General features: G+C 30.1%; 2 protein-coding genes across 2 annotated transcripts; both read left to right on the forward strand.

Annotated features, from left to right (window-relative positions):
- Window positions 1-2,522: 2,522 nt before the first annotated feature.
- Window positions 2,523-7,561, forward strand: LOC107896483 (plant UBX domain-containing protein 8). Its single transcript, XM_016821667.2, has 11 exons — window positions 2,523-3,073; window positions 3,978-4,033; window positions 4,136-4,622; window positions 4,733-4,816; window positions 4,895-5,010; window positions 5,121-5,331; window positions 5,489-5,686; window positions 5,798-5,962; window positions 6,408-6,551; window positions 6,638-6,694; window positions 7,052-7,561. The coding sequence occupies exons 1-11, from the start codon at window positions 2,990-2,992 to the stop codon at window positions 7,157-7,159; spliced, it is 1,710 nt and encodes a 569-aa protein (XP_016677156.1). The 5' UTR covers window positions 2,523-2,989; the 3' UTR covers window positions 7,160-7,561.
- Window positions 7,562-12,557: 4,996 nt separating this feature from the next.
- On the forward strand, window positions 12,558-15,538 carry LOC107896484 (F-box protein PP2-A12). The gene is made up of 3 exons (XM_016821668.2): window positions 12,558-13,195; window positions 13,519-13,637; window positions 14,845-15,538. Exons 1-3 carry the CDS (start codon window positions 12,872-12,874, stop codon window positions 15,278-15,280), a joined length of 879 nt encoding a protein of 292 aa, XP_016677157.2. The 5' UTR covers window positions 12,558-12,871; the 3' UTR covers window positions 15,281-15,538.
- The last annotated feature ends 481 nt before the right edge of the window (window positions 15,539-16,019 follow it).

The following is a 16,019-nucleotide window of genomic DNA, read 5'->3' on the forward strand; positions in this document are numbered from 1 at the left end:
TCTAACTTGAACATTAAATGTCCGAGTCTGGCCTAGCTCAGCCACAAGACTCAAGCTTTCTTCTTTTTAAAATTATTAAATATTAAATTAAAAATAATATAAATATATATTTTTTAAAATTTTAAAAAATAATATGGGCGAACCTAAATAGGATAGGGTTAGTCATTTACAAATATGGATGAATTTGGGCTGATTTTTAGGCATATATTTTATACCAAGTTTGAATAAGTATAAAATATATTAATATCATGCATAAACCCTACTCGACCTATAAATACCTCTACTGTTAATAGAATTAATATTTTAATTTTTTTTGTACATTTGAAAATTATTTTTTTAGTTCAAATATTCATGTTATTATTTTAACAATATATGTTAACTCCTGTTTAACTTAATTTAGTTCTTTTTAACAATAAAAAATTAAATCAATATATTTAATATTAGAGCGACTTATTTTAGAGAAAAGTTGAAGTTCAAACCCAAATGTTTAGTATTGGGCCCTAAACCGAGGCTAAAGATTAAGTTAAAAGGGTTTTGATGTGAGTCATGGCCTATCTTATATCTACCCAAGCTCAAAGCTTTAATATAATATGTGTATAAATTAATTATAATATCGTATATTTGTCATGTTTTACATATATCACATGCATGAAAGTTGCGAAAGACAAATATTAATGTTAAACAAATAAAATTAGAGGCCAAGGGAGGGGATAAAATCTTAAATTAATATATTTTGCCCTTTAAAATGTTAGACTCTTGATCTAGTCTTTTTAAAAGTCATAAAAATATAAGTTAATACAATAATAAAATTACATTTTAACTATTATAAAAATATATAACTTAATCTTGACCCTTCTTAAAATCTTTTGGCTTCATCCTTCAATAAAATATACAGGATGAAATTATAAACATAATTTTTTTTTATATTTAAACCTTACTTTATTATATATAAGTAATTTAAATAAAACTTGTACATTTTTAAAATTAATTAGAAATATTTAATAATAAATATAAATATAATTGCTTGGGTATTTTTTAATCATAAACAATATTAACATTAAAGAATTTTAAAAAATAAAAACTATATCATTTATAATTAAAAATATGATTTATTATATCAAATAAAAACCGAGATTATTTTAAATTAATTGTAATTTTATGTTAATCTGGTTTGGAAAAAGAAATACATAACATTAAAATATAAACACAAGACATAACCTATTTAGTTTTAATGGTGTGTTATTGTTTTTTAGATTTTTTCTTTAATCTTTAACAATGCATGTTTAACAGGAAAGCATGTTTTGAAATTGACAAAACTTATTTGTATCTAAAATTCGCAAATCAATTAAGTGACGTAATTGAAATTATTGTTTATTATAAGCAAATAATTGACATTAAATTATTTGGAATTGTTTGTAATTTAAATAGAAAAACATTTTTTAAAGCTTAATAAGTATTAAATTATTATATAAGGAACTCAATAACTTATACATAAATTATGCGCGATAGACTTTAAATAAAATCTCTATTTTTACTAACTGAATTAAGACTTCATTCGCAATATTGTATAATATTTACTAGTTAAAAAAGGTTATAGTGTGAATTAATTAATAATTTAAATTTTTATTCAAAACCTTATAATATATATAGTTTATATAATAATTACATCATTGATATTTGAAAATTGGAAAACATCCAAATATATAATTTTTATGAGAGATTTTTTAGATTTAAAGGTAAGTTATAAAAATAGTTATTTAATTATGTCTTTTATTTTGTTTTGGTTGTTTAATTATTAATTTTTTATCTAATCATTTAATTTTTTAAAATTAAATATTTTAGTGACTCTAAACTGATGGAGGCTTTTATTTATTAATTTAGTAATAAAATTAGCCATTTAATGTTTATACATTCTATCAATTTGATTTTAAATATAATAAATTTAATAAATTTAGCCCTCAATATTTACAAAAATTATCATTTTAGTTCTAATTTTAAAAAAATACAATAAATTTAATCATCAACATTTATAAATTTTTTTAACTTAGTCCTAACTATAAAAATAAATAAAAAAACTATTTAAAAAAAATATCTTTAACCATTTATAACCTATTGATAAGCCATATAATATATTAAAATAAGCAAAAAAAATCCTCTTTCAAGTCGCTAAATAATAATAAAACAAATTTTGACTTACTAAATAATACTATTTTAAAATCAATTAAAATAAAATTCATATAATATATTGAGGAACAAAAATTTATAAAATTATATTATATTTTTAACATAATATTTAAAATTATCCATAATTTTTTACAACTCATAAAGAAGGAATAATAAATTCAGCGGACTCCACCAACCCAATTCTACTTTTATTCAAACTCATTTTCAATTATTTTACCTAAATCTTCATTTATCTTCTGGAATATTAGGAGATTTCCAAGCTTGCACGGAATAATCATAGTAACACACGTGTAGTTAAAAGTCTTTAAAATAATTCATTTCTTATTCTTCAAGAAAACATAAAATATCCCACAAACTCTCCCTTTAATTCGAACCAAAAAAAGAGAGTAAATTCCGTTAATAATCATCTTATTCTTATTGTAGTTATTATAAAAATTATAAAATTACCACTTAATTATTTAATTTTGTGTTTTTATTTAAATGTTTTTATTTGACTTTTTTTATCTAAATAACATAAGAAATTAATTATCATAATTAATCTGTTTCCATATTTTTTTCGTAATTAATATTATTTTTATATTATTTGAATAAAAAAGCCTTTTTATTTTTATGATGACTAACAAAAATAAAAATTATACTGTCTTCTTCTCCAAACAAATCCTTATATATAAAAAGGGCTTGCTTCATGCCTGCTCTTCCCCCAACAATTATCATTTTATTCGTTTCTTATTTTCCCCTCTGCATTGAACTGAAATTATAAGCTGCCAAACAGTTTAAGTTAATATAAGGAAACCCTAATTTTGCAATGGTGAGACCTAATCAAGAAGCAGTCGACACTTTCATCAGCATCACTGGGGCACCCGAAGCTGTTGCTATTTCCATGCTAGAGGTAGTTTTTGGAAAATCTTTAATTAAATCTTAATTTCATTTTGTTAAAATTTTAAACTGGATTATCGAATTGGCTTCTGATTGTAGGTTGATCAATGATCGGCTGATTTCTTTTTTTTTAGGGTTTATAATATACTGCTTAATGTTGTCGATTTATTTTTCTGATCATCGTTTCAGTCGTTCGTTGAAGATAACTGAATTTTTATTGGTTGTAATTGGACTTGGTTTTTTAGCCAATGACTATAATCAAAGGATTAATTTAAGGTTCGAATGAATTATTTGAAAATTTTATTATTTTTCTTTTCAATTAGTTGTTTTACTTGGATTTAACTTATATTAGTCAAATGAACTGGCTTTAAAAAACGAACAAGAACGAAGAAATTGGATGGTTGACTGGACACTGGAAAGGGGAAAAGCTAAAAGTTGTAAATGTTTTGAATTTAGAGTTGTATTCTTTTCATGGCTTGAGAAAAATGTATGCAATGTTTGGCCAGCGATAATGGACAAGTTTTTTTGAACCTCCATGCCTTAGTCAGGCTTTCATAAACATGTGCAGCTAACACCGAGAAGTCTCATTGAATGTAGTAAGCGATTTAAAAGTTAAGCTCATATGCGTCATTGCTACTTGCTTTGCAGCTAAACTCCTGAGTGACCGGGGATGGTTGATTTGAGGTTTAATTCTAGCTAGTAGATTCTTAGGTTTTGATTCTGTTGTTTGTTAAGGGTTTTTTTGTAGGTCTTTTTGAGACAAATGTCTGAGATTGCTGGAAAATGCTTCTTACCATCATATTAATGTGTATTTGGGTTGCGTTTTCTTAGAGTTTTGGATTCTTTGCATCATATCATAAAATTGAGTTAGATATAACATCTCATTGTTATCTGTTAATTGTTTCACTTGGGACCAGGAGCATGCTGGCAATCTCAATACAGCTGTAAATGCATATTTCAGCGAGGGTGATAGGTATATATTTCTGAATTATGCTAATATTTTTTTATGATGAGTAACTCTAGGTTTATAGCTTTATTTGATTGTTTGTTTTCTCATGTTTCCTACAAAAAAAAGGCCAACATCAACCATAGTTCCTGTAGATGATGCCATGGATATAGATGATCCAAATGAAGTTGTGCCAAATGGGCCAGTCCTTCCATTTCTACCATCATCTAGAACAAACCAACAATCGTCTCTTCATGATCGAAACTTCCATAGCAGTTTCTTCGATGGTGATTCTGGTTCAACTCATGAACCAATGGTAACACATCCAACAGAGGTGAGAGAGGTTAAGAATAGCCATGAGCCATCTAGTCATGCTCCTGTTGTTGCGGATGCCTCTGAAACTGCACAAGCTCTCGGCCCGAAATCCCATGAGACTGTTACAATTGATGAAGTAGGTGACGATTCAATTGCGCAGCCAAGGCGGCAGAATGATAACTCTAACAACCAGCATGTTACACCCAGCGCTCCTGCCTTTGATAATTTGCCAGACTATGGCAATGACATTGAAGAACAAATGATTCAAGCTGCTATTGAGGCCTCTAAGCGGGATGCTGAGGCAAGTTTTAAAAAAAGGACGCTTCCAGTTTGATAGTATTGTGGTCCCCTTCATTCTTGTAGTTGTTGTAAATGCTTGTTTTACAGATTGCCTTTTTCATGTTTGGGCAGGAGTTAAGTAATACTGGGCCTTGGCGTAATATGTCTCATTCAGAGGATGCTGTACTTGAAGAAGCAGTTTCATTGTCCTTTAAGGTTTGTTGTACTGTACTTTGTTCAAGTCATGTTTTCCTACTATAATCTATTCGTTTTTTTTAACATGAACAAATTCAGACAGCAGAGCAAGAGAAGGCATTGCGTGAGCAGGGTTACTGTGCCGGAACATCAGAAGTGGAAGCTTCTATACCACCTAAGGAGCATCTCGGGAACATGGCAGTCTCAAATGGGAGGTACAGTCATTGTCACCAGTTAAACAATGGGAATTATATTGTTGTTACAAACCTGCAAGTCTACATGCGTTCCCTTAATTTTATGGCTGTCCTGAATTGAGTTGATGTAGGTTAATGGAAGGAAGCTCTTCCATTCAAGCTGAAGCTGAAGATGGAGATGAGCAGCCTCTAGTTAGGCACAGGTCTAGACAGACATCATCTGGCCCAGGAGAATCTGCAAACGAAGTCGGAGTTGTGGAGGCTAGCGCACCATCAAGTCCTGGACAGCAAGGAATAGGCAATCTCCCACTGAACAATGGAAATGAATTCCCTTCTGATGAGGTTTAATCCTTTCATAAATTGTGCAGATGCCAAATGAGAATTTAAATATATGTTGTATTCCATATATTTGCTCATGACTTTCTCCTCTAACTAATGCCTTTCGCCTATGTTCTTTACTAAAGAAAATTCTGGCTTTGCGCTTTGTATTATATGATAGTGGGGTGGTATTTCTTCTGTGGAACATGATGAGGCAGTCATGCTTGAGGCTGCGATGTTTGGTGGAATCCCTGAGAATGGGTATCGTTTTGCCTATGCACCTCATCACTTCATTCGACCTGAGGGCTCTAATCCCTGGCGTACCCCTCGTCCTCCATCACCCTCTTTGGAAGCTCAACGCCTGATACGGGAACAACAAGTTAGTTTTTCTTTCTTTTGTCCGTTTGATTTGTGCTCTGACTGAAAGTTATATACTTCTTTGGGCTAGAAGTAATGGTCTAATAGTTGCTTGCATACACGATGCATTCAGGACGATGAATATAATGCATCATTGCAAGCTGACAGAGAAAAAGAGTTGAAGGCAATTCAAGAAGCTGAAGCTTGCCGTTTAGAGGAGGAAGCAGCTAGAAAAGCTGCTCTTGAAGAAGAAAAACGGAAAGAGGAAGAGTCCCGCAGGAAAATGGAGGAGGAACAGGTAATTAATTATGCTCTGATCATTGGTAAATCAGCTCAATCCATTTATTATGGAAAATGAAATGTTCTGTCTCATATCTTGTTTCCTGAGATAAAGGGTGAGATTCTATCAGTAACTTTTTTATCTACATGTTTGCTTTTAACTTTATATGGGATGATTTAGATTTTACCAGTAAAACTTGTAAAAACCTTGAACTACTTGTCGACTTTACTTCAACAAGTTATGCTGTGGATGTCTTACTGATTATATAATTTGCATTTTATTTTTAGGATAATTTACGTTTCTCTATACTAGAATAAATAAGTATTCATCTGTTTGTTGCTTTTCTCTGCAATTGACATAACATCATGCTAACATACTCCATTCGGGCTTAACTGAATAGTTACACTGTAGATATGCAGTTTTCTTGGTTCTGAATTGCATTATATGTGATTCTTACCTGCAGGAATGTGAGAGACAATTAGCTGCTAAAGAAGCTTCTCTGCCTCTGGAGCCATCAGCCGATGAGGAAAATGCTGTAAACCTTCTAGTGCGAATGCCAGATGGCAGTCGAAGGGGCCGTTTATTTCTCAAGTCTGACACGCTGCAGGTAAATTCATGAATAAAAGTTCACATCTATCGCATTTCCTTGTGCAGAAGGCTTAAAACTTGATCTGATTTTGGTCCGCTTTGCAGTCTCTCTATGACTTCATAGATATCAGTAGAGGAGTCAAGCCAGGCACTTACCGATTGGTAAAGTTTTTGTCCGAAGCTTTTTGCCTAGTTCCATATCATTCTTCGCTTCTTGTTAATCTAGATGGATGCATGATTTATTTTACACTATTTAAGGATTAGTTTTCACTTATATTGCTCTGACTTTCTTTTTCTTGTGAAATACCTATCTCCTATGTTTGTGCCCGACACATTTCGAATTTGGGTATGCGAGTATGGTTCTCTAAGAACCCTCTAAATATATGGAAAAAAGTCTGAACATACTTGTGTTGGACACACCCGCATCCAGTGCTCACTCCACATTCGGAGTGATTTTGCTATTGACTACTTGCCTTCCTACAAGGAACATTTTTGACATTAATTTGATCATTTCAACAGGTGAGGCCGTACCCAAGGCGTGCTTTCGGTGATGATGAATGCAGCTTGACGCTGAATGAACTTGGATTAGCAAACAAACAAGAAGCCCTATTTCTGGAGTTGATCTAATAACATCTTAACTATTACTTGAGTATCATAGAATACCACTAGGTAATTTTAGTTCATTTAGATAATGGAATTTCTTAAGGGTTCGTGTATGTTTGAAGCATATGAAATTTCAGGAAGGGTACAATTTACCTGAGCGACAATGGCCTGTGTTTTACTTCTGTGAGTGGTGTTCAATTTGATGGGGTCACAATTGGAGTGACAATTATTATTACTTGGCATCATATTAGGGTTCGAATACTGTCACCCCTCTCAAATTTGTAAGATTAAAAAAAAGAGAAAGAAATTGATTGGAAGGGAAATAGGGAATATATTGTATATATGTGTGGATCTATTAAAATGGTCATCGTCATGAAGCACAGTTTAAATCATATCTTATTAAAACCATTTAGTGTTTAATTTCAATATTTACGAGTCTTATTTATTTTTGTTATAAATTTAGTTTTCAACATTTATGTCTCTTATCAACATTTACATCTTCTGCAAGTGAATTTTTTTTTTCAAAAAAAAAATTGATCTTAATTTTTAAAATCAAGATAAATGTGATTAAAACACTATTTTTTTTATGGTATTGGTATGGCAACTCGATTGGTAGAGGGGCACTTCCAAAAGTGTTTCAAAGAGAAGGGTTATCTTGATGGTGGTTTGCTTATGGCCTTATTCAACTTAAGTTGTATGGATTTTCTATCATCTTGATTAAAAAATCAAATATGAAACATTATATACAGTAAGATTTAGATTTATAGGATGAAAAAGCTTTTTTGAGGCCTTTATAGTCATTATGCTTAGCGTTGAATAAATCGAGTATTCACCTTATCAATATCTCAAATTAAAGACGGGTTTGATTCAGATCCTACTTAAACGATATCCGAATCGGACCGAACCATTTGTCTGGATATCATTTTTTTGTTGTGTTCCTTTAAAATAATAGAGTAAGACATTGATTTCTCAAAAGGATCAATTTTTTTAATTATATGATAGATTTTCTTGAAAAATATTGGTGCACGTGTAAATAAGGTTCAACCAACTGAGGTTGCTATATCTAAAATTTTAATATTTTAGTTTGTTTTTTTTTTTTTTGCTAAAGACAACAATTTAACTATTTTTAACAAGTTGATTGAATTTAATTTCTTTTAAAAAGTTTAACTAAAAAAAATAAAGTTCAAAATAATATATACAAAACGCCAAAATTTTAATATATTTTTTATTATTTATTTTACTACGACCTCTACTTTTAAATCAGCTTTATGAAGTTGTAATACTCATGGGTGCCCATTCTCTTTCCGACCATCATAGTTCGTCTTACTCTTTTACTGGATAACAATAAAGATACAAAACCATTTTTGGCTTTTTCTGAAGATTTGCAAATGTTTGTTTTTATCAGCTATCAACATAACATAATATTCTTGTTTCCAATATATCAAAATGCTGATATCTACTTGTATTATCAATCGGTTTATAATATTTAGATGTTAGGTTTATCACTATTTTTGGTTCATCCAACAACAACAATATAACTTAGAGAATGCATTCGTCTTTTCACGTCATTTCTCGAGTTAGCACCTCCGACCATTTGCATGTACCCCTATCATTTATATTAATATTCATGTAATCTCTATTAAAATATCTTATTTAATAATTTAAATTTATGGGATACAACAGTTAATTTGATATTTGGAAAAAATTATGTGACAAATAACTTGTCGGATATTTTTCAAGTCTTATTTTAGAACTGAAAAAATAAAAATAAAAAGAAGTATAAATTTGATACAGCATGTAGTGTACCGTACAATTGGAGGAAATAAATACAAAAAACAAGTTGATGGTGATGAGAGGCCCACATTACTGTGCGAGTTCGCCGCTAATGTCAGCATCATATTTAAGGCTAACATTAGCCTTTGAATTATTAACGTTGTCTTCTTGTTCTCCCATCAACATCAATATTAGCTGTCTTTCATGATCTTCCACAACCAAATGGAATGACACGTCCACTCTCGGGCTTCATCGTATAATTACAAAAATAAAGACAACTTACAAAAACAAAGTAATGCCCTTCCCATGGTGGTTTTGTTTCGGAGATATTTTATTTTCCTTTCATTTCTGGTCAATAATTTTTCACTCACATCTTTCAACTTCCATGGATGTCACCTTCTAAAAAAAACTTTCATCCATCGCTCATGCCAAACAGTCATGTATAATTACATGAGTTATAGTATAATGTGATAGTTGTTCACCTCATTCTTTATTCATGTGATAGAGGAAGGTTTGATCCTCGCCCATAGGAGTGAAGCACATTTCATAACTAATTGTTTACCTCTTCGGAGAGCACCTGCAACAAGGGGTTTAGTCACTACTACTAGCAATAGATAGCTTGGTTACGAAAAAAATATAATTACAGTTTAAAGCCTTAACAAATGTGATGTTGCAAATTAATATAAGGTAAATTACACCCCTAGGTCACTAAACTATTAATGAGTTTGTGTTTTGATCACTCAACTTTAAAAGGTTTACGTTATTGAACAATTTTAAAATTTTCATTTAAGTCATTGGGTTGTTAAAATTATTATTATTTAGTTTTCTTTGTTCGCACTACCTATACCAATTTAAAGCTCTCTCTCCACTTCTATTCTATACTTCAATCTTCTTCTTTTTTCTTCTTCTTCTTCTTCTTTTCCGTGAAATAGCTTTGAATATCACAAATTTATAAATCAAAATCCAAAGAACTTTCTTCTCTGATCTCTAACACTAATCGTTAGATCGACTTGGATCTAAGGTATGTTCTTCTACCCATCAATGGGTAATAATCTACCGTACTAATCATCAAATCATCACTTAGAGCTAGCTATCGAAATGGGCTTTTAAAAAAAAAGCATCCCAATAATTTAAATAAAAAATACCAAATAGTTCAATGACTTAAATGAAAATTTTAGAATAGTTCATTGATTATTTTGTAACTTTTTAAAGTTGAGTGACCAATAATTTAGTGAACTCCAAGTATAGTTTACTCTTAATATAATGATAAAATATTTTCAACAATATTAAGTAATCTGAATTTAAAGAATTATATCTCGTACTTGTATTGCAATCCGAATTGTTTGCCATTAACATTGTAAAATGTAAACTACAAGTGAAATTTCGAATTTCGTTATTAGTAAGTTGCAGAATTAATGTTATACTTTAATCGGCCAATTTAAGTTTTTGTTGTTTTCAAAATCAACCAAATAACCACTAAATCAATTAATTAAAATGGCGTGACAATTTCACAAGAATTAGTACGATATTACATAGACATTTAGATCAAGTCAAGATTAAAATTTTAAATTTAAAAAAAAAATTAAAAATTAAAAATTTCAAAATTTACTCATAACATAAGAATTAATAACAGAATTCGAAATAGATGATGAAAAATAAGGTGGTTTAAAGGTGCTTGAGAAAGGACCAAACATTCAACAAAACAATAGTTAGGCAATTTGGCAGCACTCATGTAAAAGACATTTCCAGACAAATACATCCCTATTACTATAAGCTGACAATAATAAAGCAAATCAACCTAATAATCTCCAGCTACATTGAATGTTGCACCTCACTCTATTGGCCACTATTACATTTGTTTTTATAGTACTTTGTTATTCTTTTCAAATATTTGTATTTGGCATGTGTTATTCTTTTCGTTATATTATTGATAAAAATAAGATTGAGGAATGTTTTTTTTTTATAAATAATTTGTTTGAGAATAGAATGATAAAAACATGGTGTATGTTAATTTATTTAGGGTTTAATTAAACTATATTATAAAATGTTCCCATAGATGTAATAAGCCATTTGTTTTATCCAAATAATTGTATTTAATGATTTTAATAAACCAACTAATATGTGAAAACTTCATATTTTTGGACTTATTACTGTCCCTATCGAAAGTCTCCCTATGAATGTAGAACTGTCCAGCACCATTTTTTTATTAGTGTTACATTTTAAAATAAAATAAAAAATTCACTTAATAATTATATAACAAAAAACTAAGGTTTATATTAATAATGTTAATCATGAACTTACATCTTTAAAATCTAAACCTCAAAATAAAATTTTAAAATAAATTCTAAATATAAAAAATTACGAATATTTACCATCTATTTTAATCATTTAATTTTTTTTATTTAAATGTATGGATTCCATTCTTTCTTTACCCAAATTAAGAGGTTATTTTTTGAGTCAGAAGGTGTATTTTCTCAAGAAAATAAATCGTTTAACTTATTTGTAAATACTGAAAATTTTATTATATGCATATACATATGGAAATAACAAATTTAGAAGATTAATAATTTGTAAAATGTTATTTATTATGTATCTATTATAAATTTAAAAATTTTATAATTTAATTAATATTTCTTAAAAGAAAGAAAACATATGTCTTATAAACAATACAACGGTGCATAATATTTTTAGGGATAATAAATATTTTCCTTGTTTAACAATGAACGAACTAATATTTAATAGTACAAAATTAATTTAAAACTTGTCAAGTTGCTAATATATTGTTGATGTTGAAAAAATAAAACACGTGTCCATTTTTGAGAGGTTGGAAAGGACGGCTGGCTTCTTTGAACATTGTTAATGTTCTCGAGTAAACTGCACGAAAGAAATTAACTTTTTAAGAATCAAAACATTAAGAAAATTATTTTAAATAACCAAACGGGGAAAAAAAAACGAAATACTTTGAGGACAAATAATGCCCTTAAAATAATATTGAATAAAAAGAAATCCGTATGCATTATCATTCATAAAAATATATTCATGAATGATATAGTAATATAACGCTGAGAGTTGGTAGCCAAAATAAAATGTACATTTTCTCATATTTATAATAATTTCACCTTTACAAAATTAAAATAAATTGGATTTAAAAATTTAAATTACACTTTTTTTTACAATATTACATTTTTTATATAAAGAAATATAGAGAAAAAATGAAATTTCTTTTTGTAATAAAATGATTTTTTTTTCTAAACAAGGGGAAAAATCATAGCTATCAAACTAAGATATTTCAAAAATGGAGAAATAGGTGTCGTGGTCATACTTGGCTCGCCATGTACTAGTGGGCCGTTTTTTCATCTTTTCCTTTTACTTGTGTTTTCCAATTTTCTCCCAAATTTCCAAACCTAGTAATACCTAGATTTATACAACCCCATGAATAATAATAATAATAATAATAAATAATTAGCCCTGAATCAAAATATAACGTAGCTTCTAATCCATGGTATATTTAAAATATTAAATAAATATAACAATAATAAAAAGTTAGAGGAAGAAAATATCCAAAATTTAAATCAGAAGTCAACAGGAAAACTCGAATCAACATGAATCTTTTGCAATTATATGTCTTGACAGAATCGATATAATTTTTATTGTATAAAATTTTAATATTAAAATACTAAATTAATTAATCAAAATCCAACAGCCTTCCTTTCCTTAGTACACCATCCAAAGTATTTCCTTTCCTATTGTCGCTCCTTTCTTTTATCCGTAGATATAATAACAGACAAAACACATTAAAAAAGGAGAGAAAAAAAAAAAGCAAAGATCCTCAAAAACCAAGCACGCGTCCATCTTCGCCACCTCTCTGTTTTTCTAGCTCTATCTCTTTACCTCCTTCTTTTATGATTTATAAAGCAATACTCTGCCTTAAGAACTCTCTAGTTCTCTGTTTTGTTTCTCTTGATGGGTGCCTATTTCTCTGCTTTGTTCATTAACCAAGGGGGTTTATCATCTGTTTCATCATCGTCACCCAGTTTGGGAGATTTACCAGAGAGCTGTGTGGCATCAATTATTGGGTATTTGGATCCTCCGGAGATATGTAAATTGGGAAAGTTGAACAGAGCATTTAGAGGTGCTTCTTGGGCTGATTTTGTTTGGGAATCGAAATTGCCATCTAATTATCAAGTCCTTGTTGATAAAATTCTAACTTTTGTGCCTGAAAATTTGGGTAAACGAGAAATATATTCATTGCTCTGTACAACAAATACTCTTGATGGTGGTACCAAGGTGTGGTCTTTTACTTCCCTTTCTTTCATTGTTTTTGTTTGGATACCGAGAAAACTGGGGTTGAAATCCTGGGTCTTTCAACTTCTCTTTTGTGTTTTTATTCTTGTAAAGACTCGAAATTTCACTGTTATTTTCCCCTATGAGTCCTTTTGGCTTTCACTATTAGATAATCCTGGGTCTTCATGACTTGATACTTCTTTATTTGTTGAAAAACAACGTAGCAGAGCTGAGTAAGTCCAGGTCTTTATTCTTTTTTTAAGAAATAAACAATTATAAATTCGTAATTTTCATGGCTAGCCCTTGAGGATTTTTTTTCTTTTCAGAAAATATGGCTAGATAAGAGCAGTGGTGGTTTATGCATGTCAATATCTTCAAAGGTATTACATATAACAGGGATTGATGATCGAAGATATTGGAATCATATTCCAACTGATGAATCTAGGTGAGGTTCAGGAGCTTTTCTTTATCATATTAAATTGAGGGAAAATGGTAGGATTTCTAGTTTCTTATCATGGATTCTTTTAGATTGGCTGATCAAAATCAAGAATTTTTGGGGCATATCGTGCCGAATCGATCCACAGTATGTAATTTTATGTTCCTTTTTTTGGTTAAATTTCAGTGTAATCCATGGATCTCCATTTCTAGATGCATGGTGATGATTATGATGATTGTCTAAATGGTATTTTATTCTTTAAAAACTTGCCCCTTTAAGGGAAAAAAAAAACTATTTTTTTGGTTGGCTGTTCACTGCTTTTGATTTTGACTTCATCCATGGTTTTGTCATTCCCATAGTTAGAGTTGTATTAGTGGTTTAAAGCAACTGCGTTTGACATTCAAATCTCTATATTGAGTTGCAGAGACGAATACTTAACCCTTTATTTACATAAACTCGAGGATTTATTACACAACTAGTTAGAATTCTCACAAAAAGATTCAGTCTCTTGTTCTTTATATTGCTTTTTATTTTTTGAATAATCTCATTATAGATTTTGAGCCCCTTCTAAACCCATAAATAGGTGGATAATGAGCTGAAGCGTACTCAAATCCACGTCTTCCTGCATTGGCAACAATGCCTATGCCAATCGAGTTAAGACTCATTCGGCATTATATTGCTTTTTATTAAGGACTAAGTAAACATATATTTGTTAAGCTGTTAAGTAGTTAAAGTAGTTATTCTGTTAAGAAATAGTTAAAGCAGTTCAAGTCCTGTATAAATACAGTATGTCAGTTTCTATGAAGTATCTTTTATTGAGGAATGAAATTCATCTTTTTGGTTCATCCTCTTGCTGCGTTTCTCTACACTTTTGATTAAACTATAAAAGCATAGCCTTTAATTTTTTTTTTTTGAGCGTTTGAAGGATATGATTCATACGAATACTGTCGGTATGCAAAAGCATAAATACGAGGTCGATTTGCCAACATTGTGAAGTACAAGCTAGAATCTAAGAATTACATAATTTACCAACACTGGTTTGATCATTTATGTCAGACCTTAAGTAATGACTCATTGCTTGTTGACCTTTATTTGAAATTCATTATATTTCATACATATTTCTAATTTGGTCGAACGTCGGAGTAATTGTTGGGATAGATGGTGTTGAAATGGAATGCTGGATGCTAATGTCAATTTCCGTTCCATTGCGATTTAGGTTCCATTCGATCGCATATCTGCAGCAAACCTGGTGGTTTGAAGTCGATGGAGAGGTGGAATTTCCCTTTCCAGCAGGAAGCTATAGCGTTTTCTTCAGACTGCAGCTAGGTCGTTCCTCTAAGAGGTTTGGTCGCCAAATCTGCAACTCAGAGCACATCCATGGTTGGGATAAAAAACCCGTAAGGTTTCAACTATGGACATCAGATGGTCAGCATGCCAGATCTCAATGTACTTTGAATGAACCTGGAAAATGGTTTCACTACCATATCGGAGATTTCAATGTCGAGAACTCGAATTCATCAACAAAGATTAAGCTATCGATGACTCAAATCGATTGCACGCATACGAAAGGGGGTCTATGTTTAGACTCTGTTGTCATATACCCAAGCAAATACAGGGAAAAATTACAGCAGAAAGGGTTTTTAAGGTGCTAAACCCTATGTTTTTAGAAGTTGATATTTTGTAGTACGGTATATGTATATTCGAGAGTCTGTGTTTAAGTTTTCTAGCTGGTTTTTTTGAGAGTTAGAGACTTAAAAGAAGAAGTCGATTTTTGTGTGCATAAAAGTTGTCTCCATTTGTTTAATTACTATGTACCTTTGAGCTTTTGAGGGTAGAATAATTTCCCACTCTTGTTCTTTCTTGGGAGCTAAGCATTATCTCAATAAATCCATTCCGAAATTCGTGTGCGATATACGGGTATTTTCAGTAAATAATCCATCCTAGCTAACGTACTTTATCAATTTGAAAAGCTTGGACTTTGTGTTGTACTTGAGAGTTAGAGTTGTACATGCGGACCAGGATTTCTTTTGGTACGGGCCCGGCCCGGCCGGATTTGCAAAAAAATAGATTTTCCTTGTTTTTTTTTTACTATTTTGTTGTTATTTTATTGTTTTCTTTTACTATTTTGCTACAATTTCATTATTAAGTTATTATTATTTAAATATTGTATAATTCTTATTTTATTATTAATTTTGTTAGTATTTTAGAGACATTTATTACTATTATTAATTTTATACTACCACTTTTATTCTCATATAATTTTTTAAAAAAAATGCTTAATATAAATATTAAAATAGAAGAAGATTACTTTTATGTTCTATTATTATAACCCTTAAATTTTTTATTATATTGATTTATAATTTAAATTTATTTTAATTAAAAATTCTCTTA

The sequence above is a fragment of the Gossypium hirsutum genome, chromosome A09 (genome assembly GCF_007990345.1).
Source record: "Gossypium hirsutum isolate 1008001.06 chromosome A09, Gossypium_hirsutum_v2.1, whole genome shotgun sequence".
Classification (NCBI taxonomy): domain Eukaryota; kingdom Viridiplantae; phylum Streptophyta; class Magnoliopsida; order Malvales; family Malvaceae; genus Gossypium; species Gossypium hirsutum.

What these genes read in the sequence shown, in the direction of transcription:
- LOC107896483 (XM_016821667.2), top strand. Translation starts at nt 2,990, where the DNA reads ATGGTGAGACCTAATCAAGAAGCAGTCGACACTTTCATCAGCATCACT. An exon ending in ATGGCAGTCTCAAATGGGAG is followed by an intron (nt 5,011 to 5,120) that starts GTACAGTCATTG and finishes GAGTTGATGTAG; the next exon opens with GTTAATGGAAGGAAGCTCTT. An exon ending in GCCTGATACGGGAACAACAA is followed by an intron (nt 5,687 to 5,797) that starts GTTAGTTTTTCT and finishes CGATGCATTCAG; the next exon opens with GACGATGAATATAATGCATC.
- LOC107896484 (XM_016821668.2), top strand. Translation starts at nt 12,872, where the DNA reads ATGGGTGCCTATTTCTCTGCTTTGTTCATTAACCAAGGGGGTTTATCA. An exon ending in CTCTTGATGGTGGTACCAAG is followed by an intron (nt 13,196 to 13,518) that starts GTGTGGTCTTTT and finishes TTTTCTTTTCAG; the next exon opens with AAAATATGGCTAGATAAGAG. An exon ending in ATTCCAACTGATGAATCTAG is followed by an intron (nt 13,638 to 14,844) that starts GTGAGGTTCAGG and finishes ATTGCGATTTAG; the next exon opens with GTTCCATTCGATCGCATATC.